A 27,192-nucleotide genomic window follows, 5' to 3' on the forward strand; every position below is an offset into this window, starting at 1 on the left:
GACCAGAGGGATAAAGTTTGAAAAGCACTGCACTGATATTTTCAATGTGTATAATCAATAAAGGACTAGTATTTAGGATATCAAAGTATTTGTTATATCAATACAAAAACTAGAGGTAACTCATGAAAAACTCAGCAAGAGGCTTGAACAGGAACTTTGCAAAATAAAATATCCTTTGCCAATCAATACCAAACAAAGGCTCAACCTCATGAGGATTCAGAATACTGAAAATTAAAATCATAATAAATAACAATTTCACACCTTCCAGATAAGCAAAAACTAAAAAAGTCTGACAATATCAAGTGTTGACAAAAATGCGAAACTATAAAAACTCAAATACCATTGGTGGTGTTTAAATTGGTACAACCACTTTGAAAACAATTTTTCATTATATAAGTTGGAGATCTACACAATCTATACCTATTCCATTCCCTTGTGTATCCTCAGGGGTATCAGGTGCACAGGGGTATCAGTGTACATGCACAAGAGTCTTCTTAGCAATACTGTTCATAATAGTTAAATCTGGATAAAACCCAACCGTCTGTGTAAGGTGGTCTACTACAATGGAATACCATGAAATACAATAGAATACTATTTTGCATGAAAATAATGAACTATCACTATACTCAATAACTTGGTTGAATCCATCACAAATATAACATTTTCTCTGCCCAAATGAAAACATTAATATTCTTTCGTAAAACTATTTCATATTTTATTTCATGGGTCAATCTTTGTGATTGTTTCAATGGTATTACTATGTTGGGAACATTAGAGACAGACGAAAGATGAGTTAGATTAAAAGAATAATTGCAGCATTGTTGACAGCTATAACGTCTTCAAGATAGGACCATGAGACTAATTTGGGGGCTCGTTATTACTTCTTAGAGTCCCACATTCAAGCAGTTTCCATGTAAGAAGTGAAAGGTTCTGTTTTCCAAAAATGGTTGCAGCCATATTTTCCATCGCACGTGCTCTCAGAATCTTGCCCCTCCTTCATCTCCTCACCTTGAACCGTGGTAGACCCTTGTGTGACTTAAGAGCCTACGTCCTGAAACTCAACACAGTTACCTGACTCTCTCACTTGGGGTTTCACCCATGGAACATCATACTGTGAGGAAATTTAGACCACATGAAGAAGAATCAAAGTCCCTGACACAAGCCGTCGGCTGAGCCCCCAGCTGACAGCCAGCACCAGCTTGCCAGCCACATGAGGGAGCCATCTTGGAAATGGAGCTTCTGGCCTGCAGTCGAGCTACCCCAGCTAAGACAGCATTGAGCAGAGACCAGCCTTCCCTGCTGAGATCTGCCCAAATGCAGACGTAGGAACAAAATAAATGATTGTTGTTGTTTGAGCCTCTAAGTTTGGGGGTAGTTTGTTATATAGCAATAATAACCAGAACTTAAGATAAAGGGACATTCCTGCCATGATTGTCCTTAGAGTTATGTGCTCCCAAAGAACCCCTTCTGTACCTTCCCCACTTTCTTCCTTCTCCTGTTAGCATTTGCAATGGGAATTAAACTAGACCTGATGAAAAATGCTTAATGTAATAAATACCTAGTTTGTCTCCAAATGCAGTAAAAGAAGACTTCTAGCTTAGAAGAAGCAATTTTTTTTTAGCTTGGTGCTTTTCAGGATGTCGTTATCAAATAATATATATTTCTTCTTGTTTCATTTGTGTGTCTGAGAGTTCGTTTTTGGAGGTATGGTGGTCCAAAACTTCTCATCATTTAAAGGCTGCACACAGTCTCTAAAGGTATTTTTCCATGACAAAATAGGGAAGTAGGTGGGCCAAATTGCAGACATGTGGACTAATCATCCTTTCCCCTAAAAAAAATTAAATATAGGGTCTAAAATGTTATTTTGATCGTTGCAGCAGGTAAGGACATACAAGGACTTGCCTAATAGTTCTTTGGGGCTTCCGCTTTGACTTGAGGCACCAGCAGAAAGATTAAGAGGTGACACTTTGAAACATGACTTTGCCTTCGTCAGCCTTTGAGGGCCTGTTAAGTCTTTGGCTGCCTTTTATTTTAACCTTGTTTCATTGAATCTGTGTAACACAGATCAAGGCCTGGATAAATATTTGTGAATTGTTTGAACTTTGTTCTGTGCCCTTAAATACTCTTAGGAAATCAATATTGGACTTTAAAGAAGTTTAAAGATTCCAGACTAATTCAGGGCCCACTGTGGTAGAAACACAAGAGGAGTACGCGTATTGGAAAGTCTGCAGAATCTTTTGGAAAATGACTGTTACAGTGTGAGGAACTGCATATAAATTTACACCCAAAATAATCCTTTTGAAGCAGTTTAAAGTCTGAAGCCTGATTTTTCAAGATGACTTTTCAAGAATCTTTACTTACGACCAGCTTTCACGTGATTTGCCTTTGTTGTGTTCTGCTCCTCCACTATTTTCTAATATGCCCCTCTTATTCTGCAGCCTTCCATGGTTCTCTCTCTCTCCGTCTCCCTCCCTCTTCCTCTCCCTCCTTCTCCCTCTCTCCCTCTCTCTCTCTCTCTCTCTCCTCTCTTCCCCCCTCGCCAGGCCAGCTTTCCTCCAAGAGGATCACAGTGAGGAAGTGACTATCTCTGGGGCCAATTCACTTGTGTAATCCTGAAAGGGGAGTATGGGCAAGGTTCAGGGCCAGCTGGCCAGCTGCTAGCCGCTCTAGAGATCGTTAGGGACATCAGTTTTGTAATTTATGTGCTCATGGGTCCAAGATAGAGTAACTTCTCCGTGGAGAGGGAGGATGGAAGCTTCTAGGCAGACCTGACATCTCTCTGATGACATATCAGCTGGGGTCCTCTGACCCTCTCTTGATTTGGCTGTCGAATTCGGGTTTGATTTGGCAGGTCACTTAACTCTGCTTCCTCCACTTCCTCGGCTGTAAAACGGGGTCACCACTTCCTAGCCAGCATCACAGGACTTTATAAAGACGAGCAAATACTGATGACAAGCAGTTTACAAGAAGAGCTAAAGCCTCAAAGTTCTACCAATTCCCACGAGGTGACTTCAGGCTCTATTGGCCTCTCTCTGCCTCAGTTTCCTCGCTGAAAAATAAGGATGGTAATAGGACCCATCTCGGAGCTGCTCTGAGGATTAAATGAGATAATATTGTAAACGAAGTACAGTATCTAATACCCTCAGTAAATGTTATTTGTTTCCCCTCATCTGCACCTCGTTTTACCATCTAGTTTGTGTACCAGAACACTGGAATGATAAAAGAATCCTAGAATGAGAGGTTAAAAACTCTCTCATTTTATAGACTAGAAAAAAAGAGACTTGGTGAGGTTGGGTGACCTGCCCAGGGCTTCTGATTCATTAGGGAGAGTCAGAGTTCAGGTCTTCTAATTGTTGGTTCAAGCAAGTCTCCATTTTCACTCCTTTAAAGGCTGTGCTGGTATTTCTATCCCCAGATAAGCCTTTCTCCGTCTGATTTTAAACCTAAGACCAGTTCTGACCATTAAGCAGTACATCTTCTAAGTCTCCTGCAGCCCCACGAAACCTGCAGATAACGTCCGGGAAAGCCCCCCCCCCCCACCAGCCCCCTGCAGAAGGCCAGGAAAGGTACCGCTTGCTCAGAGACCTGAGAAAACCGCTAATGGAGACAGCAGGTGAGGAGGGAGGCCAGGGAGCTGCAGCTGTTGGCAAAGGTTGCCCTAGTAACCGTGCAGGGCTTCATTCAGGAAGTGAGCCCAACTCCAAGATGCAAAATGATCGCCTTCAAGGGCTCCTGTGAGCACAAAGGAACCAAAGGAACTGAGGGATGGCCAGGAGAAAGGGAGGTGTGGGGTGAGAGAGGGGCCCAGGCTGTCAGTTACAACCTTCCACCTTCCAGAGAAGAAAAATAAGGGAAGAGAAGAGCTGTTTGAATCTTCTGGCCTGTGTGAACCGTAAAAACACCCATTTAACAGGAGTCCCTTTGTGGCGATGGAGGGAAGCAGGCGCCCCTGTTTACCAGCCTTATGAAACAGTATGCCAGGAGAGGGGGGAGAAATCCCAAACCTTGCTAACTTTATGGGGGCCCTAAACTCTTCTTGCTGCCTCTCTTTTATTCACACTGATGACAAAGACCATTTGCTACCAATTTATTGGAAACTTTTTTTTTTCACAGCTTGAGCTGCTTAAATGCAGGGAGCTCCCTCTCCCCACAAATCGCTGTCAGACACTTGCTGAATGGGCCAGGCTCAATTATGCTCCTGCCACAGGTTCAGCTCACACTGTGACCCTGCATGGCTTCCTGCTATTCATATGTGTTACTTCCCCTTTGTGGTAATGGCTTGTGGCACTTGGCCAGAAAACATTATTAATTTCAGAAGTGGACTGACAAACAACAAACCCACAGTGAAATGAGAGGAAGTGCTGGGGAGGCCAGCTGTCGGCTTGAGCAGAGCTGTAGGAACTCAGTGTATGCAGGTTCTAGAAGGAAAGGAGACGATAATCCACAAAAAGGAAATGCACTAAAATTATCCACCACCTATATTAAAGAAAAAAGAAAGAAAGAGAAATCAGAGAAAAGTGGTGGTGGGGGGGAGGTGTGTGGAGAAGCACGCAGCTACTCGAGCTGCAGCTGGACAGGAAATTGCTAACGCTGCTTGCAAATCCTTACTTTGAAGAGGCAGTTTAGGGAATGCCAGGAGCGGAAACCGTTCAGAACTGGATTAACACGAGCCAAGTTGAACTGCAACCCACTTCTCCTTTCGGAGCTCTGGCTGACTTGGGGCACCCAAATGGGAGAGACTGACTTGGTGTTTTTTTGCACTGTTTCTGCCTTTTTACATGCTTAGATGCTAAAAGTCACACTGGACGGCTTGACATGATTGCCGTAAAATCAGGGCTACTTGCCTCCTACCAAATAATTCAACTGGCATCTCACAGGTACCGTGTGGGTAAAAAGCCCATCTTTCTCCCCACTGCAGACCAAGGGATCAAGCTCATTCAAAAAGGGCTGGAAATGTATTGTTCTAATCCTTTTGATTTCATACACCTGCCCTTTATTTTGATTTGTGTATTTTGACACTCAGGACGAGGAGAGGTATGTCCCAAGGAAAACGACAGGATATTAAGCCTTTACCTTAAAGTAACTGTTCAAAATAACCTCAACATAAAGTTCCAACAGGAGTTTCTGGCCCACGTTCTAAATCAAAGTACAAAGCACATTAGGAGTGGCAAGGCTTCATTTCAAGTGCCAACGTGAAATCGTGCCTACATCTAGACTCAGGGAGAAAGCTTAGCTATGCCCTGCCCTGTACACAAGAAAGGAAAGGGGAGACATCATCCCAGACTCATTTGTTATTCCAACGCTAGAATTTGCAGGTAGAATTGCCAGACAGTTACAGACCAGAAAAAGAATCATCTCTACTTTCTCCCTGGCATGTCTAAGTATTATTGAGCAGAAGACCCTGAGGCGGAAGGAAAGAGAGGTGAACATTGCAACTGTCACCTTGTTATTCTGGTGCCCCCCCTTTAAGACTATTCATGAATAACCAAATCTTATAGTTCAGCAAGCTGGGCTCTGAGACTTCATTTTTCTTCAAGAGCATTACAATTTTCTTAAGTAAGCCAGAACTTATTAGGAAGTATTGTCCATTGGAATGATGTAATCACTCTCTTCCCTTCGTATAAAGTATTCTCCATAGGAATGATATAGTCAATCCCTTGTCACTTTTATTTGAAGCAAAAGATGCACCTGAAAAATTCTTGGAAATAGCTTAAAAGATGAGAACTTTGCCCCATTATTCCTACATGTACTTTACAAGCCAATATCAATCCCCAACTGAAAAAGTCCTAAAATGTGTCACTTCACATGTAAGTACAATTAAGGAGAGATTTTTTAAAAATACACATTCAATAGCCAAAATAGTTATTTATTAATAATTTAAGGTTTTACATTCTTATAATAAATTTCAGCTCAGAACTTTACACCATGAACATAATGGAGCCACTTGTCTCCCTCCTTCACAATCATATGCATGTCGCCTGTTGAATGGGTACCCAGGCTCACACACACGCTTCCAGTTACGCACAAATTGTTTTTAAAAAGCAAAGAGACCAACCCAAAGTATTGCATTTGAGGTGACACTCCCTGAAGAATTTTGTACAGAGGTAATATACTGTTTAGCACAGCTGAAGTTTAAAAAAAAAAGTGAGCCCATGATTTTGGTGTCTTTCCAAGATATCCCCTTTGAGACAATACAAGCCAAAATATTTACAAAAGTAAGGCAGAGTCAAACTACATTAAGAGAAAAAAAAAAGGTCACAAGGAAGATATATGAAAGACACTGGAGACTGCACCATAACAAGGTCTCTGTGATCATAAGTGTCCATGAAAACGTCATTCAGAATTGGTAAAGTCGAGCATGCTGCAAATATATCCTTTGGATTAGAAAAGAGCAAAAGTTTCAATCGTTTTAAGAAGTGGCATACTGCTCTTTCTCCCTTTGGACGATTTCTTTTAAACCCATCAAAGGAAAAACAAACACAGTTCAAACAAACACTGTCAAATGATTTAAGATCAAATATTTACAATAATCAAATGGAGTATCAGATTCATTTGATTGATTATTTATTTATTTTCTTTTTTTTTTTTGCAAACTGATACTACAAATACAGAGCTGAAACCTCTCTTTGGCTCCTCTATATGCAAAATTGAGTCAGTCTTCACTGAAGACAATATAGAGTCAGTTCCAGATGCAAAAGGAAACAGTCATACAAGGCCCTAAAGAACACATGCTCCTACCCTACCATTTGGTCCTACCCTATATACCTGGAAGTTCTCGAATCCCAGTCCCTGCAGGGGTAGGCTGTACACTCGGGTGTGGAGCAAACCTACTGCCTGTATCTATACAGCAGGTCCTGTTCTTCCAACGAGAATGGAGCAAATCTCTCCCTTTGGAATAACCAATTCCACACGTGGTAACCTTGTCTAATGCAGACAGCTGGTGTCATGTTGACACCTGGGCCACATACAAAGAAAGCAGCCCAGCTGATGCTGCTAAGAGAAACTGCTGAAGAACGGACACATCCCAGTGTGGGGCCTTTCACGTGGATTGCAGGGAGTCCACCTGGTAGACATTCTGGTTGGAGGGCGTGGTGAAATAGAGCTGCTGTGCTGGGACCCGGTTGTCACAGGGGCTGCTGAGTCCCAGCGTCCTCTCGAAGTCCAGCAGCTGGCCCATGAAGTTGAAGTTGGGGGAGATGTTGGATTTCTTCATCTTCACAATGTCATAAGCATCGTTCATTGACAGGTTGAGCTTCTGCATGAGATAAGCCACAGTCACAGTGACTGAGCGGCTGATACCAGCCAAGCAATGCACCAAGACACCACAGTTTTTGCCCCGGGCTTCATCTGTAAACACACAAAAAAGAAAGGCAAAATGTCAGCAGACTGAAAACCACCCTTTGTGAACGACCAGTCTAAAAACTGAATAATAATGATAATCATAAAAAAGATTAAAAATAATTGTGTGCAGCAGTTGAGCCCTGCAGGCAGCAGAAAATGTATCACTGTGATAAAACATGTACACTGGGCACAATTACATATTTCAGATATTTTCTGAAAAGGGAGCTTTTGTATTAAGTTCCCGCCAACAAAAAACTCCTTAATGTGTGCATTCTTTGCCCCAGCATGTGAATACCAGAAACCCTGCAATATGGTCGTGAATGCCTTTTATACAGACAAGCAGACTGCAAGGGTCTATTAAATTATTCTCCAACTGTTGTGCAGCTAACAATGGAGATATTCAGGCATTTTAAAAGAGAAAGGGAAGTCACAGGGGACAGCCCATTAGGAGGAACAGGATGTCGACATGGCCTGAAAATGAGTTCCTTTGTAATAGGAAATGCATTACAATGCCTGGAGATTCGCTTCTCCAGGCTTTCAGCCCACAGTCCTTCCTGCTGGGCTCAGGTTACCCTCACTGTCTCACTGTGAACCGGTATCACAGTAACATTCAGCTGGATTACAACATCTAGCATTCACAGGGCTTTCCAACGCCTAACTTCGTATTCTCAAACAACTCCCAGGTCTTTTAAAATTACAAAGTCATGCTAGAATTCCCGTCTACCTTGAGTACTATTATCTGGCCCTCCTCTAGTCCAAAGATTGTGGGAAAATTCTGTTGTCTACTTACGAATGGTCTCCCTTTCAAATGACTGAGTTCAGAGCCAAGCAGCAGACAGCATTTCAAATACACCTGAGGTCTGCAGCCTTGTCAAAAGGCACTTTTTCTTAGCAAGAAGATACACCAGAATTAAGAACGCCCTTGGAACATCAGAGACCGGCAGCCCCACAAATTAGAAGCAGCAAGAAAGATGAATGGCTTGAACTCTAGGAAAGGTTAGGAATTTTGCATTTAAAAGTCTGAGCGAGGACTGTTAATTAGTCTCACCTATGAAAGAAATGGCCTCAGGAAAAAACTGGGACAGGTTTTGGCTCCAGTGATCCGAGATGGGGATCTGCTTGTATTTGAACTCTCCCGCGTTCTCAAAGAGATTCGGCAAATTGGGGGTGACGTTCAAGATGTACTTGATGCCGAACTCCTCCAACACGTCCAGGTTGGTGGAGTCCTTGGCACAACCCAAATAGAGGAAGGGCAAGATCTCCACGGGGAAAGAAGGCTGGCTGTTGGACAGCGGGCTGCCATCCGAGTCCGTTGCACTACTGGGGTCTCGGTCAAGGTCAGACTCAATGTCCGAGGAGGAGTCGGAGCTGATCCGCAGGCCCCCGAGCCCCAGCACTGGCAACGGTGGCGAGCTGCTGCTACACGAGCCGTCTAGATTGGTCTCGCAGTGCAGAGCGAACTCGGCTTGGAACTTACTGAAACCACCTGCCAGAACGAGAAAAGCAATCATGTAACCCGAGATCCCGTAGTAGTTTTCACAGCTTTGAGAGCCGCAGCCTCACGCAGAAACACACCACAGAACCCTTCCAGCCGCCCTGCACACACAGCCAGATACAAGAGAAAGACACTGAAGTGTGCACCCTTGGGAACAGAACGAACGGGCCCGCCTCCCCTGGGAACCTTTATTCTTCCGAATCCGGAAATGCACAAAATGGCAACTTTTCCGAATATCTTGAAGGGCTAGAAGGGGTCAATCTGCACCCCAACGACCTCTGCCGTCCTGCAAAATCTGAACTCAAAAATCGAACGATAGAAAGCAGGGAATGGTGGGGAATATCCCGGGTAGGAAGGAGACCTAGTTAGAAAGAACCGGCTAGTGCCTGCGGCCGGAAGCCGGTCGATTTCGCGCGGGCCCGGCTCGCGGGTGCGGGACTCTAGAGAGGTTCGCAGCCAGGAGCCGGCAGACTGCCCCTGGCGCAGCAGCGCGGCTCAGAAGCGCCAGCCGAGCGCTGCAGGGGCGCTTCCAGCACGCGCGTCCCGCCTGCAGCTCGCAGCCCGGTGTCCCCCGTCCTGCCCCCGCGTGGAGCTCCCCCGGCTCGTACCTTCCAGGTAGAACGCCCGGCAGCCCTCGTCCTTGAGCTTCTTGAGCAGCAGCCCGAGCACCGACTCGCCGCCCGTATTCTCGTTCCAGTCGCTGCTACTCTCGTCGTAGAGCACCACGGTATCGGTGCCGCAGCGCCGGGTGAAGCGATCCCGGTCCTCGCCGCGCGTGAAGAGCGCGCGTACCGGCAGGTTGCCCTTCTGCAGGCGCCGCAGCATGATCCCCGGGATGGCCACGTTGATGGCTGACTCGATGTGCGACGACTCGTACAGCTCCTGGGGCCGGCAGTCCATCAGCAGCAGCCGCTCGTTGCCCAGCTCCAGCTGCTCGTTGAGCCACGCCACGGTCTTGCTGATCGCCATTTCCGACGCGAAGGGCACGGGTCTGAGCGTATCTATCATGGGGGTCGAGCTGCCGAAGAGGGCGGGGTACCTACCAGACGCCCCTCGGGGCAGGCATAGGCCGAGCACGCCGCGCGAAGCCGCCGCTCTCAGAGCGGGGTTGAATTCCACCTCGCCCTTCCCAAACCCGGTTAGCGGTTGGGGCAGGCGAGACAGAAGTGAAGCCGGCGGTTCCCTCTGCACCCAGCTGCAGCCGTTCGCTCTTAGTGTCAATGAATCTCTCTGAATGAAGCTGCCCGGAGAGTTTTGTTCCTCCCCGGTGAATGAAATCCAATTAATTCGGACTCCGTGCTACTCAGAGGGGAGAAAAAAAAAACCCAGCGGCTCCTAATCCCTCCCTCCAAGACTGCACCTCAAATCCACCCGGGCGTCTTTCTCCTAGGACTATTCAAGCCTCGATTTGCTCACTCTCCCTTAGACTCAAGCCTCGCACACCCCCCGAGCGAGGCAGCTCCTCAATGGATACAAACAGCGAGCGTCTCAATGGATACATTCTCCAGGCCAGCCAATGAGCGCGCTGCGGAAGGGGCTGTTGCCGTGGGGACGGGCCGGCTGGAACAGGTTGTGTTGATGAATTGTTAATGAGTTTGTCATTCACAAAAACGGAAAGGAATTTCCGCTCCGGATAAGCCCCAGTGCAAACAAGCTGCAACAGCGGGCTCGGCGGGAGGAAGGAGAAAGAAGAGGAGGCGGTGGTGGAGGAGGAGCAGGGCACACAAACCAGGGCACTTCAGTTGTCTCATGTTTCCTTCTGTTGAGAGTTCACACTTCGCTTCGGAACTTTTGCGCACAAATGGTGCAATTAGCAGGCACAAAAGCCCTTGTTCGCGACGCCTGGGCGCGCAAGCTAGCTTTAGGGAAACTTGTGCTGACTTTTTCCCTTTTATTCCCTTTAAACTCATTTGGACTGGAGTTCACGTTAACCCCACCCCCCACCCCCCTTAGGCAGTGTGTGGCATTTGTTTGCCAGCTTAAAAAGCCCAGCTCTGTTTACTCTGATGTTCTTTTAGCCGAGGCTGTGTTGGGGCTGGTGAACTGCCCGGGCTTTAGTGACCGATGAGGTGTTAAATGCTAATCCAACATCTTTTGAACAAACCAGGATTTTGTTGAAACATTTTTAAGCAAGCAAACAAACAAATGCTTGGTTGTCCAGAGAATAGAAAGCAAGCTTTTTCTTTAAAAAGAGCGTTTTAATTAATTAATTTTTTTAAACAGTGGAGACTGCAGGAACAAATTCGTTGGGCAGTCCGATGCTTTTATTCCTCTCCGGGGGCGTGGGGTGTTATGAACCATTGTTACGGGGATCCAAATCCCCCGCCCCCGCCCACTGCGCCCTGGGTGGGGTGGGGGCGGGTAGCGCTCGTTAATCATTTCTGAGCAACCTAGCTCAGCTTCCGACACAGGAGCCCGCCTGGAAGGGCCGCCTGGGCGAGGTGCACCAAGGGCACGCGGAGCCCGGCTGTCTGTCCCCACCATCCGCAAAGCCTGGGGAAGTCCTCCCGCAAGGCCTGCAGGCTGCGGGGGCTCTGGAGGGCTCGGCGATTGGTTACTGTAGACCGAGGCATGTCAAAAGGGAGACTCCTTCCCGCCCCCGACTTCCCGCACAGGGTCACCCCCTTCCCTGCCCGGGCACCCCCTCCCCTGCGAGTCGCCGGGCCCTCGCGGAGCACCGCCCGCTCCTACGCGTTGCGCTCCTCGTTAGCACCCGCCGCCTCCGCCTCCTCGTTCAGCGGGCGCGGGGCGTCCGGCGACACCGAGGACCGGTGCAGGGCCGATGCGGGACTTCGAGCTCCGGAGAGGCCTGGGGTGGGTGTGGGGCGAGGAGAAGTGCCTGCCGGGAGCCCCTGCTCCCGAGGAGAGCTGGGAGTCCTGGGGAAAGTGTCTGCCGCGCTGCAGAGCCAGCAGGTAATTGGGAAGGTGCTCGCTAGGCCAGCGAGCTGCGCTCGGCCGGGTTACGGCGGAGCGGGGCGGGCGGCGGGGTCCGGATAGAGGCGTGGCGGGCGGCGGCGGGTAGACGCATTCCAGGCGCGCAGAACTCTGTTGTTATATAAAAGTACCGGGGCTGCAGCTCCCGAGCGGAAAGCCACCTGTGTGCGGCCGGCGCGGCGCGCAGGGGAGGTGGAGGATGGGGGCCTGCGGCCGGAAGGCGCGGGCCCTAATCCGGCTGCCCCTCCCTAACCCACGGCGGAAAAGAGGGCGCGCATTGTCCCGCCGCCGCAGCCGCCGCCGCCGCCGCCGCCGCCGGGGAGGCGGAAGCGGAGGCAGCCGCTCGGCGGGGAGCGGCTTTTCCGAGCGCCCTCGCGGCGCTCTGCGTCCACCGCTGATATCGCCGAGGGCACCTGAGGTCGCGGGGTCTCCCCAAGCCAGACGCCCCACACCCACGGGCCGGCCTGCTGACGCCCCCGCTCCAATTTGCATTTTTAGTCACCCGCCTCTTCTCTGGTTTGGGGAATATAGGCTAAAAAAAGGCGGCTGCGAGGCCCAGGTTGCCAATTTTGGAGCTTTGCTACAGTCAGGCCGCCCCTGGAGGAGCGTGTTCGGTGAAGGTGGGAGTTGCAGCGCTCCTATCCCCGCGCCTTTTTTGGGCATCCCTTGGAACAGAGCTCCCATATTTCACTGGATATTATCCAGTTCCAGCTGGAGGAGGCCTGCGCTGGAGTTGACGCCTCCGATCCGCCTCCACCTGTTACAGATGTCCCTACCCCGAGACCTTTCTGTTACTGGAACCTGGAGGCGAGGAGGGGAGAAGCAGGATGCCTGCTTCTTTTGAACAAACCAGCGGAACTGAGAAGTGCATAATCTTTCAGCCCAAGACCTCCAACAGACCTCCAACAGAAAATGCAAGAAGGGAAATTGTTTTCCACTTAGCTATTTTTAAAGTGCTGATACCTGAGCCTGGGCATTAGTTTGGAAGGATGGTTGCAACACTTCTCAAACCTGAAACGTTTAGCTTTACCCGTGCTTCTGAACCCTCAGTCCTTCTCAGGACACTGTATAAAATGGCATTCAGACCTCTTGGTCCTAAAACGTGCGGTATAAAGAAAGGGCCTCTGGAGTGGGGCGGCCTGGGTTTGAATTGTGCCCTCACCCCTTCCTAAATGTGCGACCTTGATTACATCGTCTAACTCTTTTAAGCCGTAGTCTTCCACGCTGGCATACGGAAAATGACAGAATCGGTGTGATGGCTGAATGGGTAAAGTGAGATGCCCTAAGACGTTGTTGGTGTGTCATTAACTGTTAATATTATTTTTATCTTTCTGAATTCTGAACCTGCAGAATGGCCGCCGTCCTTTCCATCCCAAAGACGCCCTTTGATGCCTAACAGCCCGCCTGAAATTCCCTAGTCTAAGAAGAAATCCTCTGAGGAACTGCACTAAGCAGTTAAATCCATGCCAATTTAGCTGTCAAGCAAAGCAGGTGCTGTTACAGACCACGATCAAAATCCTTTACCGCAGTTAAATACCGAATATACCCAGCTACCCTTCTAACTTCTCCCTACTGGTCCCCTCTTAAACACTCTGTACACTAAGCTGATATAATAGAAGTCATATGTAGTGGGTATTTACCGCCTGGTGGGCATGGTCTTGATTTCTGTGTTTACATGCATATTTCCGTCAGTCTTCAGAAAACCCATGCAAATTATCCTCATTTACAGAGATTAAGGAATTTGCCTGAGGTCACACAGGAGCCAACGATGGGGTCAGGATTTGAAGCCCGACTCTTCACAGAGCCTCCAGGACTACCACATACCCATATTACAGGGTGTTGTGGAGACCGCGCCCACCGCGCTCTGCTGTTGCTGCTGAAGTTTGAAGGATTCAAGGTCTGCACTTTGAATTTTGACCACCAGGCAATTCCAGGCTTCACAAATTATGTTGCTCCTTCCCCACAGATGTCAAGGATCAAAAGTTAGGCTCATTTCCTTCCTGCTCCTTTTACATCTGGCGGTTTTCTTTGACTGTATGCACCTTTTCATTAGTCAACCATTCAATAAATGCCCATACAGTTTTCTTTCTTAGAGTATGTCTTAGATGGTAATCCTCGCATCTACCATTACTGATGTGTCTCAGTGTAGCACATGGGCCTGAGTTCAAATCGTAGCTCTGTCTCTAACTAGTATTTAGATAGGGGAAAGTCACTTAACCTCTCCGGGCCTCCATTCATTCATTCATTCGCTCATTCACTCACTCACTCATTTACTCTAGCTACCAGGAAAGCAGCAGTGAATAAAACAGACAAGAACCCTGCCCTCCTGGAGCTTATATTCTAGTAACAAGAGACAATGAACAAAATAAATAATTATACAGTATATTAGAAAGGAAAAGTGCTGTGGAGGAAAATAAAGCAAGGAAAGGAATTCAGCAGTATGTAAAATGGGGAATAGTTACACCTGCCTCAAAGGACTGCGAGGATAGAGACAGCCAAGATGACACACAAAGGGCACAAAGTAGGTATTCAACGGTTTTTAAACTCATTGCTTCATTTCTGCATAAAACTGACTCGCTGTTGCTGGTAATCCTGCTTTGAATCTCATCATCCTGGCCCTGTTGCCGGGGCCCCCAGGAAAAGCTTTCTCAGGAGAGCTCTAGTGACTATAAGAGCCACAGGCTTCCTTACTTCCAGAGGCCTCAGTTCCCTGCCTAGGGTATCAGTCACATGTAGAGAGCTATGTTTAAAGGTTGGAGAGTACAGCAGGTCATCTCTGATCCATTTTCATAAGTGCACAGAAACAATTTCATAGATCCTACTGTCTCTCTGAGTGATAGTGTGTGCGTGCAATGAGCACTCGTGCTTGAATTCTTCCTGGTGTTTCCCCCTGGAAAGTTCCTTAAAAGAAAATCTTTCAGTTATAAATGTTTGCTTGGTTATTGGAGAAGCATTCCAACTTTGCAGGAATTTTCCTGCATTTGAGAACACTTGCGATTGATGAGACCTGAAAGGGTTAGTATGACCTTTAATCTTGGAGTAATCTCTATGAATATAATGACATTAATTAACACATCATGTGAAAATAGTTAAACAGATTTTCACTAATAGGGAGAGTGTGTTTTGGAAGATCTGACTTAAAAATGGAGTCTTTGTTTTTTTATTTGTTTTTTTATTTTTGGCTGTGTTGGGTCTTACTTGCTGCACGCGGGCTTTCTCTAGTTGCAGCGAGTGGGGGCTACTCTTCGTTGCGGTGCATGGGCTTCTCATTGCGGTGGTTTCTCTTGTTGCGGAGCACGGGCTCTAGGTGCACAGGCTTCAGTAGTTGTGGTGCGTGGGCTCAGTAGTTGTGGCTCGCCGGCTCTAGAGTGAAAGCTCAGTAGTTGTGGCACACAGGCTTAGTTGCTCCACGGCATGTGGCATGTACCAGGGATCGAACCCGTGTCCCCTGCAATGACAGGTGGATTCTTAACCACTGTGCCACCAGGGAAGTCCCTAAAATGGACTCTGTGGCATATCCAGGATTCAGGTTTTTTAGAGGTCCCAGGGAGGCCCTCAAAGTGACAGTGGAGTGAAGTCAGAGAAAGGCAAATATCATATGATATCACTTATATGTGGAATCTTAAAAAAAGCGTACCAATGAACTTATTTACAAAACAGAAGTAGAGTAACAGATGTAGAAAACAAACTTATGGTTACCAGGGGGTAAGTGCGGGAGGAATAAATTGGGAGATTGGGATTGACACACACACACTTCTATATATAAAATAGGCAACTAATAAGGACCTACTGTATAGTGCAGGGAACTCTACTCAATACTCTGTAATGACCTATTTGGGAAAATAATCTAAAAAAAAGAGTATATATATGTATATGTATAACTGATTCACTTTGCTGTACACCTGAACCTAACACAACATTGTAAATCAACTATATTCCAATAAAAATTGAAAAAAAAAAGTGACAGTCGGTGAGTTTCAGGACAGCTAAACCTCAGAACACAATTCAACTGCATTTGAGAAATATGTTCGAAATAGTCTGACTTTAAATAAACGGCATATGGGGTTCACAAAACTCTGTTGTGCTTTCTTGACAGGTGCCTTGAAAAGACAGCAACTTATGTCAGACCGGTAGGCACCGTGGAACCCAAGAGGCCCAAAGGACTGACAATAGGAAACCAAGGTAATATACAGTCATGCGCTGTGCATGGAAAAAACCACAGGGAGCTTCAAATGTGAGCTGCAAATTAAAATAACATGACTGCAGATCCTTGTTTGCCATCAAACTGCTTCTGGTGTTGCAGCTTCATGCAGCTTGCCCCAGGGTCAGCTGCAGGGAGCTTATTGAAGGCGGGTAACAATGGTAACAATGTCCCCAAACAATGCAGCCGTGGAAGGAAAGGCAGGTAAGCTTACACGGGGACTAACAGGCAGCTAGACAGCAGCAGTTCCAGAGTCACACCCACAGTCACATGGAGGGAGTGGTCAGAGCTTTCCTGTGAAAGAGGTGGCACTTTCACACCTTGCCGGAATTATACAACCTGAAGAAAAATATGAACTACTGTGAAATTCAGACCTTGACCCCAATCGAAGTTTTTTAAAAATTAGGTCTTCATCAGCTTTCTTGGGTTTCTGTTTCCCCTCCCCTGATGGAATACCTATTAGTGTACATTCAGGATCCCATAGAGACTCTATCAAGAATATTCTTTGGAAGTTAGTCTCTAGTAAGGAAATTCACTTACAGCTAGCAGTGTTGATTTCTCCTTTCAGATGCTTTTGAATCCTTTTCCTTCCCATGGGAAAACATTCCTTCATTCTTCCCTCTTCTCTTTTATTTTCACAAAGTAGGAAAGTAAAGGCATGTGTAAATGTATGTGTAAGAAATCATCAGGGGGTTGGCACCTCTGCGTCTGCAGTATAGCCAAGTTCACTTACTGTTAGACTTTTCTGGTTTGCTTTTTGTTTTGGAAAAGGAATGACAGCACCTTGCTTCCCATTGTACTATTTCCAAAGCCCCAGTGAGGATCCTTGGTGGGAAATTAGGCTAACATTTCCTTCAGGGAAGGTGAGGGACTCTATGTATTCATCTTTCAGGAACCTTCCCTGGTCGTGTCATGGGGCCTCATGTGTGCAGCATCCTGGGCATTGGCCATGCTGCATCTACGTGCAGTTGATTTGCCCTGTGCCTCCTTGTATGGGCCATGTTTCCTCGGGTGACATTTCTCCTCATCTTGTGTTCCTTTATTTATGCAGGTGTGAGCAGCACAGGTAGCTGTTGTGTAAGAGAACTAATTATTTTTCTAAGTAGGAATTATTTCCTGCCAGCCTATTTTTGCCTCAGCAATCAGTAGAAATGACTGTGTGTCCACAATGCAAGGAATGCTTTCACTCCGTTTATCAAACTTAAGAACTCACAGATTCCTCAGGAATATATTTGTGGAACCCCAGGAGCTTCCAAACCCCAGTCTAAGCAGTACTGCTTTACAGCATTTGGTGGGTTAATTACAAAAGCTATATTTGGGTATACCATGAAAATAACAACAGAAAGCTACAATTTATTCAACACCAAGCTTTGCGCGTGTTCAGTCTAATTACGGTGATAATTCTGCATAGCAGGTATACTATTACCACAATTTTATAGTGGGGAGGGCTGGGCTCAAATATCAGGTAATTACACGGGAATCTGAATATCTCAGTCCCTTCAAAACCTCTTTAGTACCCGCTGCTCCCTACCTGATAAGAGTGACTTCATGCAACCTATTATTAAATAGCAGCATCTACATTATTTGTTCAGTTTTATCTTGCTGGTCAAGCCTGGGAGTTCTAGAGTCAGACCAATCTGGATTCTAAACCTTTCTAGAGTGTGACTCTGAAGGAAATCGCATAATCGCCATATACCTCAGTTTCCTTATCTGTAAAGTGGGGATAGTATATCACAGGACTGTTGTGATAAATGAGTTACATTTGTAAAGGGGTAGGAACAGTCCTGAAACAATACTAATTCATTGGCAGTTACCTGTTTTTATTATTAACACACACACCCCGCGCACACACACACACACACAGATCTTGATAAATGTTTACTGACCTTGCTGAAAAGGGATTATATAATGAAAAACACTACAGTGCCAGTTTTGTTCTTAGGAATAGAAAAAAGAATCAGTGCAAAATTCTGAAAGAAAAATGCTAAAGAACGGAGTCAATTGCTTTACCACCCCTCTTAGTTGCTGATATAAGCAGCCCAGATCTCAGTGTGCTGAGAGATGTGGATAGATTGGGGACCTTGGGGACATTGGTTGTCTTGGAGGGACTTCCCAGCAGTCTAGGACTGACTTGCTGAAGCAGCAGGCACTTTCCCCCTCCATCACTGCTGGCTCACAGCCCTTCCTTGCACTGTGCAATAGCTTGCACAGTCTGCAGGAGGTGAATTGGAAGTCTACTGGCCCAAGCGATGTAACCATCCTCAGTGATCTGGGTTTGTTGTCGCTGATGGGAGCACGCATTGATACACTCAAGCTTTTAAGGCCTCCTGCAACTAAGAAATCTCCTCTGGAAAGTTCCTTCCTTCCTCTGACGTCTTGCCTAGCAAGAGTGTGCTGCTAAAGGCCACGTGGTAGAAGCATACCTAGCCTTAAGTAAACGGGCCACCTGCTCAGCTCAGTTTCTATAGTAATTTTTTGCACATGCATGATTCCAAGGTTATTTTTATTAAATGTCTGACAAATTTCAGGTTTTTCTGGAGGCATCAGAAGTTTTAGATTCTTTACCAAAAGTCTAAAGCCTTGCCAGGTCATGCCCCGCCCCCTCCCCCAATCCATCCCTCTCGCCTAATCAGTTTCCCAGGGAAAAAGCCTTTATAATGGGGATTTCTCTGCCCTTTTGTTATAGTGTCTGTATGGTAATTTACTTTAAGTAATTCAGTATAGCTACTGTAGTACTCTAATGCTTTAAAGATGGAGAATTAGCTGTGACATCCTCTAATATGAACCAATACCTTAGACTCAGTGACCTGTGAGGGTTTTTTTTAATTTGCATAAAAGGTGTTAAAAAGTTATATCTGTTGCTGAAATTGGTGGCGCTTGCGATGTGTCTTGTTAGGGGAGGTGTGACAGGACCCATGGATCTTGTATGACCAAGATATAAGAGGGCAGCCAGACCACCTGCGTAGGTAACCATGCAGCCTCCAGCACTGGAACCTGTGACCCTCCACTTCACCTAGGACCCTGCCCCCTGCCCTGTGAGACTACACCCCCTGCTGGGTTTTATTTTGGAATGTTGCTGCCTTTCCTTCAGCATGGGCCTCTATGCAAGGTGCTGTTCATCAAAATACTGAGGTGGAGAGAAGGACTCAGTTTGGATGACTGTACGTACTTGCTGAAACATTTTTGTGTGTGTGTATCTAGTTAAATTTGGTATGAGATTTACTTTTATAGTGAGAGTGAGGTGGGGTGCAGTGAAGAGTGTGACCTAGATCTGGGGTCTCTAACCACTAGAAGCCTCTGATTTTTATCCAAAGAATCTGACATTTATCCAACATCCACCTTGGCTCAGAAGCAAAGCATTTGAAAAATATGGATTCTCAAATCCCAGCTCCAGTAAGTCTGATTTAAATGATATCTGGGTCCGAGACATCGATATGTTTCAAAAGTTCCCCAGGGAATTCCAATACGCAACCTGGGCTGAGAACCTCTGCCTTAGAAGGATTCACAACACTCATTCCGCTTGCCTAGGGAGAGGTTTCCAGCCAGACCAGTGGGTCTCAAAATAAATGTTTAGAAACAGCTGGAGGTACTTGCCTGTGGCCCACACTCCAGACTCCCACTCAGGGACCCTGATTGAGGTCTAGAGAGGGACCCAGGTAATTGCCTTTTAGTCCAGCAGCCAATAGTGGCTCTTACAGATGGACCACACTTTGAGAAGTTCCTAATAGCCTGGACAGCCAGGTTCCTCACCCACCAGCTCTGGTCCACAAAGTATAGAAATTTTCTTGTAGGTTACCTGGAAAGATGAATCAAATAGTACACTTTATCCGCAAATATCAGAACTTCGTTACAGAAAAATGCAACCTCAGGCATAACTAATCTGCTTGTCCTTGTCAACTCAACTCTTGAACTGGCACGAGCTCTGATTTCTTTCAGGGGGCTGAAACGGTACCCAGATCTGCCTGTGGTTTTGCCTAAAAGAGGGTTTCTCTTGACAACAGCATCAAGGCTTGCGTCGAACACTGTTGTGTGTCTAGATCTGAAGTGATTGCTGGAGCATATGGAAATCAGTAAGAGTCAGACCCTGCTGTCACAAAAAAGAAGTCTGATTGGGGAGGTTAGACACATGCCCAGGTTCCTAGAATGTAAGAAACTAAATATAGTAATTGCAATAGAAAAAATGTACAATGGGAACAAGAGGAGGAAATGGGTCCATTGACCCTGGGTGTTGGTAAGTGTCCCAGAGAAGACAATATTCGAGTCAGATCCCCGTGGGTAAGCAGATTCCCCCCTCTCCATGGTCCCAGAAGGATAGAAGAAGAAAGGTCTTCTGGGTAAGAGAGCCAGATGGCGTGAGCGAAGGTTTGGAGGCATGGACGGACGTGCGTGAGAACCAGAGAGCAGTTGAGCAGTTATAAATGGCACAGAGTGGCAAAGAAAGAGGAAAGGTAGTTTAAAGCCAGATGGACCTGGGCTTTGGACGTCCTGCTAAGGAGTTTGGAATTTTTCTTTAGGCAGTGAGAAGTCATCACAGATTTTTATACAGGGGTGTGGCATGATTTCCGAATATGGTTCTGGTAACAAAGCGAGTGAGTAGACTGGAGGGGAGAGAGAAATTGGGGGCAGGAAAACCAGTTAGGAAGCAATTGCAGTTGTTCAAGAAAATGATGCTCTCCACCATAATAGTCCTATTCCTAAAATAATGTACTAATCATCTTGCTTCATTTTATTCCTCTTATTTCTGGGGCTAGAAAAATCACTTAGCCTTTCTGTGACTCAGAATCCCTCCCTATTAATAGAAGATGACAAAATCCTTAACTTACCTCACACAGGAAGGTGCTGAGAGATGCTTGTAAGCCAGGAAAGAGGGGGAAATGTTATTCTAAATGCCATTGGTGACATTTCTCTCCAGGAGACAAACTGCCTTTCGCCTCTAACTTTTTATTATGAAAATTTCAGACCTGCAGATAAGTTGAAAGTTGAGTAAAAGCATCAGAAACAGTTAAGTTCCTGCAGAAGCTCCAATTGCTCAACTACCCAGGAAGTGGCATTTCTTTTTTTTTTTTTTTTTTTTTTTGTGGTACGTGGGCCTCTCACCGTTGTGGCCTCTCCCGTTGCGGAGCACAGGCTCCGGACGCGCAGGCTCACCGGCCATGGCTCACGGGCCCAGCCGCTCCGCGGCATGTGGGATCTTCCCGGACCGGGGCACGCACCTGTGTCCCCTGCATCGGCAGGCAGACTCTCTACCACTGCGCCACCAGGGAAGCCCGGAAGTGGCATTTCTAATACAATCACCCGCGGCCTTTAGGACGTAAATGCCATCGCAACATGTGTGGTTAAAAACACTGTTCCGTAAAGTGAAATTTTGTAAAAAAAAAAAAAAAGCTTGTCTCCCCATTGTTTTTCTTTTCATTAGAAACAAAAGTGTAAGGGATGTTCCTCCTGTTACTCCTGTTGCTGAAATAGGGGTGGGGGTTGTCCCCTGTCTGTAAAGGAGTTAAACACGGTCATTTAAGTGAAGAGTTGGGCATAATGCTTTCAAGTGTTTTTGTTTTGGGGGTCCTAGACCCTGGCCTGGTAGCAAGGGACACCTGGCCGTGCCTTTTCCACCTGCTGCCGCGGCCTCTCTGACAACTAGATCGCCATTTCACCGCCCAGAACCATAGCAGAATTCTCTCCTCTTTTTGGAAGGGTATCACCGGTATCTGTCACAGAATGCAGTACAAACTGAAAATGCTTTCCATTTTGTCAAAATGACTGTCTTCTACCTTTAAAAAAATCCATGCTCAATATATCTGCTGAGCTGGGGCAAGATCTTCTGAGGAATAAAAAGATAAATCACATGGGGACACTCGCCTCAAGAAGCTAACAGGTGGGACCATGACCTAAGAGAGAATGTTGCCGAAGTAGCATTCAGTGTGCAGGTAGAACAGTATCAAAGTTCAAGATCAAAAAGGATGGTGGTGTTAGGTGACGGACAGAGTCCTGCCAACCCAGGATGGGACGATTTAGACTTACAATGAGGAACTCCATGGTTCTTTGTTTTATATATGAAAACTAAATGATTCTAGAGTGATATAATAAGGGTACATGTCAGGAACACATAAGGAGAAGATAATATACAGTACTTTCTAAGGAGTTACTTAAGGAATAAGTGATTAGTTCTCTCAAATGGAAATATTTGCTCTGGTACAGTAAATTATTCTGATTCATTTGTTCTCTCTTAACATGCATTTCTTGGAAAACTTACTAGCAAAATTCATCACAAAGTAATTGGGAGATTACAAATTACAGAAGAATAACCCTTTTTAATCCTTACACAAATTCGTTCTTACTCTAAGGGCAGTTTAAATATCACAACATCCCAATCTGCATTTGCATTTACTTGTCCATTACACGTTAGATTCTTTTACTTCAAAGAGCTCAAGGAAAACAGCTAGAAACATGGCTGTGCTGGCAACAAAGAATTGGTTACAAAGGGAATTAATAAAGATTTATCCATTTACTAATAAAGTAATGTGACCATTTGATAGTTCTAATTTCTGGTTAGATCTTTAAAGGTGACTTATTCACTTCTTTTCAAAAAAATGTGCAAGACACAGACTGGGAGAAAATGTTTGCAAAAGACACATCAGACAAAAATTGTTACCCAACATATGGAAAAAAAAACCTCTTAAAACTCAACAGTAAGAAAATGAACAATCTGATTTTTAAAAGGGCCAAAAACCTTAATGGACACTTCACCAAAGATATACAGATGGCAAGTAATCAGGGAAATGCAAATTAAAACAATAATGAGATACCACTGCACACCTATCAGAATGGCCAAAATCTGAAACACTGACACCACCAGAGGCGGGCAAGGTTGTGGAGAAACAGGAGCTCTTATTCTTTGCTTGTGGGAATGCAAAATGGTACAGCCACTTTGGAAGACAGTTTGGCAACTTCTTACAAAACTAAACATACTCTTATCATAGGATCCAGCAATCATACTCCTTGGTATTTACACAAAGAAGTTGAAAGCATGTCCACAAAAAAAAACCTGCATGCAGATGTTTATAGCAGCTTTATTCATAACTGCTAAAACTTGGAAGCAACAAGATGTCCTTCAGAAGGTGAATGGGATAAATAAACTGTGGTACATCCAGACAGTGGAGTATTATTCAGCACTAAAAAGAAATGAGTTATCAAGCCATGAAAAGACATGGAAGGAGCTGAAAAGCATATTGCTAAGTGAAAGAAGCAAATCTGAAAAGGCTACACACTGTATGATTCCAACTATATGACACTCTTGGAAAGACAAAACTATAGAGACAGGAAAAAGATCAGTGACTGTTGAGGGTTGGAGGGAGAGAGGGATGAATTGGTGGAGTACAGAGGATATTTAGGGTGGTGAAACAATATTATAATGGTGGATACGTGTCAGTATATATTTGTTAAAATTCATAGTATGTCCCACACCAAGAGTGAGCCCTTATGTAAATTGTGGACTTTGGGTGATAATGATGTCTCAGCATAGGTTCCTCACTTATACCAAATGTTCCACTCTGGTGGGGGATGTTGGTAATGGGGGAGGTTGTACCCTGCTCAATTTTGCCCTAAACCGAAAATTGCTCTAGAAAAGTCTTTTTTTTTTTTAATTAATGAAAAAAATAATGCGTATGCTGCTTCCAGTTGACTTGAAACTACAGAATACAGTTTTCTCATGAATTAGATGAAAGCTCCTTTTCAAATGTCTACATATATTGTACAATTTTTTCTTCTCTTAAAAAATAAAACATTATTGGGCTTCCCTGGTGGTGCAGTGGTTGAGAGTCCGCCTGCCGATGCAGGGGACACGGGTTTGTGCCCCGGTCCGGGGAGATCCCACATGCCGCAGAGCGGCTGGGCCCATGAGCCATGGCCGGTGAGCCTGCGCGTCCGGAGCCTGTGCTCCGCAACGGGAGAGGCCACAACAGTGAGAGGCCCGCGTACCGCAAAAAAATAATAATAATAAAAATAAAAAATAAAACATTATTGAGTTATATTTGGATAGGTGATACTTGTGCATGGAAAAGGAAAGAAGTGGTAGAGAGTAAAAGTAAGTCTCTCCTAGATACCTAGTTCCTTTCCCTAGAGGCAACTATTATTAACTGGTCTGGTACATCCTCCCAAAGAGAGAGTCTATGCATATACAAATGTATACATTTACTATTACTGACATTAGTACCAATGTTACACAACAGTTGCAGACTAAACATACAGGAGTGCAATTTGGTTTTTCACTGAGCACATTTTGGAGATGGGCTTTGTAAATTGATACAGCCACTATGGAGAACAGTATGGAGGTTCCTTAAAAAACTAAAAATAGAACTACCATATGACCCAGCAATCCCACTACTGGGCATATACCCTGAGAAAAACATAATTCAAAAAGACACATGCACCCCAATATTCATTACAGCTCTATTCACAATAGCCAGGTCATGGAAGCAACCTAAATGTCCACCAAAAGAGGAATGGATAAAGAAGATGTGGTAGAGATATACAGTGGAATATTAGCCATAAAAAGGAACGAAATTGGGTCCTTTTGCAGAAACATGGATGGACCTAGTGTCTGTCATACAGAGTAAAGTAAGTCGGAAAGAGAAAAACAAATATATTAACACATATATGTGGAACCTAGAAAAATGGTACAGATGAACCTATCTGCAGGGCAGGAATAGAGATGCAGATGTAGAGAATGGACGTGTGGACCCGGAGCTGGGGGCAAAGGGGAATGGGATGAATTGGGAGATTGGGATTGACATATATACAGTACCATGTGTAAAACAGATAGCTAGTGGGAACCTGCAGTATAGTGCAGGGAGCTCAGCTGGGGACTCTGTGGTGAAGGAGATGGGTGGGATGCAGGGGAGGGGAGGGAGGTCCATGAGGGAGGGGATATATGTATACCTATAGCTGATTCACTTCATTGTACAGCAGAAAGTAACACAACATTGTAAAGCAACTATACCCCAATTAAAAAAAAAAAAGAAAGAAAACATAAGAGCTTCTTCATTCTCTTTAATGGCTACATAGTATTCTGTTACATGAGCATAGATAGCATAGTTTATTTATGCAATCTTCCTATCCATGGGCATGGTGGTTCTTCATCTTTTCTGCTACTGCAAGCAATAACTGCAGTGAATATGCTTTTATACGTTTATCTACTTCGTATATGTTTGTGGGATAAATTCTTAAATGTGGAATTGCTTGGTCAGAGTATGCAAGTTTATAATTTTGCTTCATATCACCCAAACACCCCTTTCAGAGATTGTACTAGTTTGCATTACTGCCACTCATGTATTTTTTTCATACCTTAGCTGACACAGTGTGCTCTCAAACCTTTTGCCAATCTGATAGATGAATCTTGATATCTCATGGTGAATTTAACTTCCATTTCTCTTATTAAGAGTCAGGTCAAGCATCTTTGCATATGTTTAAAGCCTGTTTGAATTTCCTTTCCTATGAACTATCTACTCATATTCTGTCCCATTGTTTTGATTGGTAAATAAGTAAATTAAAATCCTATTTTATTTGTATACCTTATTTTTCAACCATAATATTAAGTTGATGGTAGCCACTGAATTTAAATACCATAACTCAATCATTAGTTTCAAATAGAAAAAAAAAAATGTGGAGGCACTTAATCCCTGAGCACACTTTGATATATAACTCACTGGTGCTTGACTTTTCCTTTTCAACTCATTCTAAATGTCATCTTATAATGAAAACTGTTTCCAGTCCTCAGGCTTGCTCAGGGTCCAACAGCTCTGGTTTTTGTTTGTTTGGTTTTAATCCCAGAAGGGTGTCTTAAACTCAGCCTCAGACATTATTATCTATGCAAACCTTCTGAGGAATTTTAATTCATTAAAATAACAGCCTTAATATTGTCTTCCAGCATTCACAGTCTCTGCCTTTGATAGTACCAAATATCTAAGCGCCTTTATCCTCACCACCCCCCCACCCCCCCACGCCACCCCCCCTCAATAATAAGATCCTATCTAGTCCATTAAATAGAGAAGTGAAAAAGTCCTTTTCTCGTTCTCAGTCTGGGTATGGTTTAAAGTGTCTTGTTTACAATCTCCAAATATCACATTGCTCTTGGTGGCAGATATTCTCTAGCTGTTGATTAAAAGATACATATTTTACCCTAAACTGAATATAATGAATCAAAAGGATTTTGAGCATTACTTTGAACCGGCTTTATCACACCTACATATCAGGAATTTGCTGAGAGTGAAATAGAAGGTAAAGACACAAAGAAGACAGAGGATAGCATCAAAGGTGATACGATGGAGATCAGGAAGTAGGTTTGTAAATACCAGGCTGTATGTAGGAGAAGCTGCTATCTGTTGTTCTGGTTTTCTGGTTTATCACCAACCAGCCTGGGCAGAAGCAACCAATCTGAGAAAAGAATTGCTAGTATCCAATCATACTAGTGGTGAGAGGAAACCCACTTACAGGAAAGTTAGATGCGATTTAGAGACCATATTCTCAACCCAGAAACACTTCACTGGAGCAGTACTAGTTAACCTTAACACAAACTTTAGATCTCCGTTCATTCTTCTTATTAAGAAGACAATAGACTGTTGGCAGGAGGCCAGATTGAAGATATAATGTGTGATTTTTTTTTTATCATTGTCTTAACTAAATTTCCTAGAGAATAAAACCTGCAGCAAAGATTACTTGCTAAGGCTATGTTGGATTCGGCAATCCCAGGGCTACAAAAGCGAGAGAGAAAGAGAGATGAGGCAGGAGAGAAAGGAATGCAGATACCAGGCATGCGTGTTAAGGAACTGGCCATAAAGTCACAAGGAATTACGGGCCAGTTGCTCATCCTGCAAGTTACCTTGAAGCAATCCGTCAGGTAGGGGTGGGGGTGGAGGAAGGAAGAAGGGTTTATCTTCTTGGCCTCTAGTCCCTTGATTCAAAGTTTAAGTCCCCTGCAACATCTGGGTTGTTTTTCAGCCACTTCAGGGAGCCATTAGGGAAGCCAGATTCCACATCTTAGCAAGCTGCCTGGAAGACACGGGAGGGCAGCAGCCATCCATAAGGTACATGAGTCTTGTCTGGTCAGACCTGGGCCAGGAACCACTGAGGCTCCTGTTACGGCAGATGAGATGTGGTTCCACCAGAACCCCGCCCCCAGGAGGCTCTCCATTCAGGACGAGGCAGAGGCTGGGGGTCATGTGAATCT

At 45.1% G+C, this 27,192-nt stretch overlaps 1 protein-coding gene across 3 annotated transcripts in view; it reads right to left on the bottom strand.

The window, feature by feature from the left end:
- Nucleotides 1–5,695: 5,695 nt before the first annotated feature.
- POC1B (POC1 centriolar protein B) overlaps nt 5,696–27,192 on the bottom strand; it is a 207,354-nt gene continuing 185,857 nt past the window's right edge. For 2 of the 3 annotated variants that reach the window (XM_082665743.1, XM_082665742.1), the window contains one exon: nt 7,140–7,347. In XM_082665743.1, coding sequence (XP_082521869.1) covers nt 7,276–7,347 — 72 coding nt within the window. In that variant the 3' untranslated portion in view covers nt 7,140–7,275. Of the gene's footprint in view, nt 7,348–8,389; nt 8,828–9,444; nt 10,136–27,192 lie in introns of all 3 variants that reach the window. The other variant, XM_082665740.1, reaches the window with a different exon arrangement.

The sequence above is a fragment of the Grampus griseus genome (genome assembly GCF_964374135.1).
Source record: "Grampus griseus genome assembly, chromosome: 11".
NCBI classification, from domain to species: domain Eukaryota; kingdom Metazoa; phylum Chordata; class Mammalia; order Artiodactyla; family Delphinidae; genus Grampus; species Grampus griseus.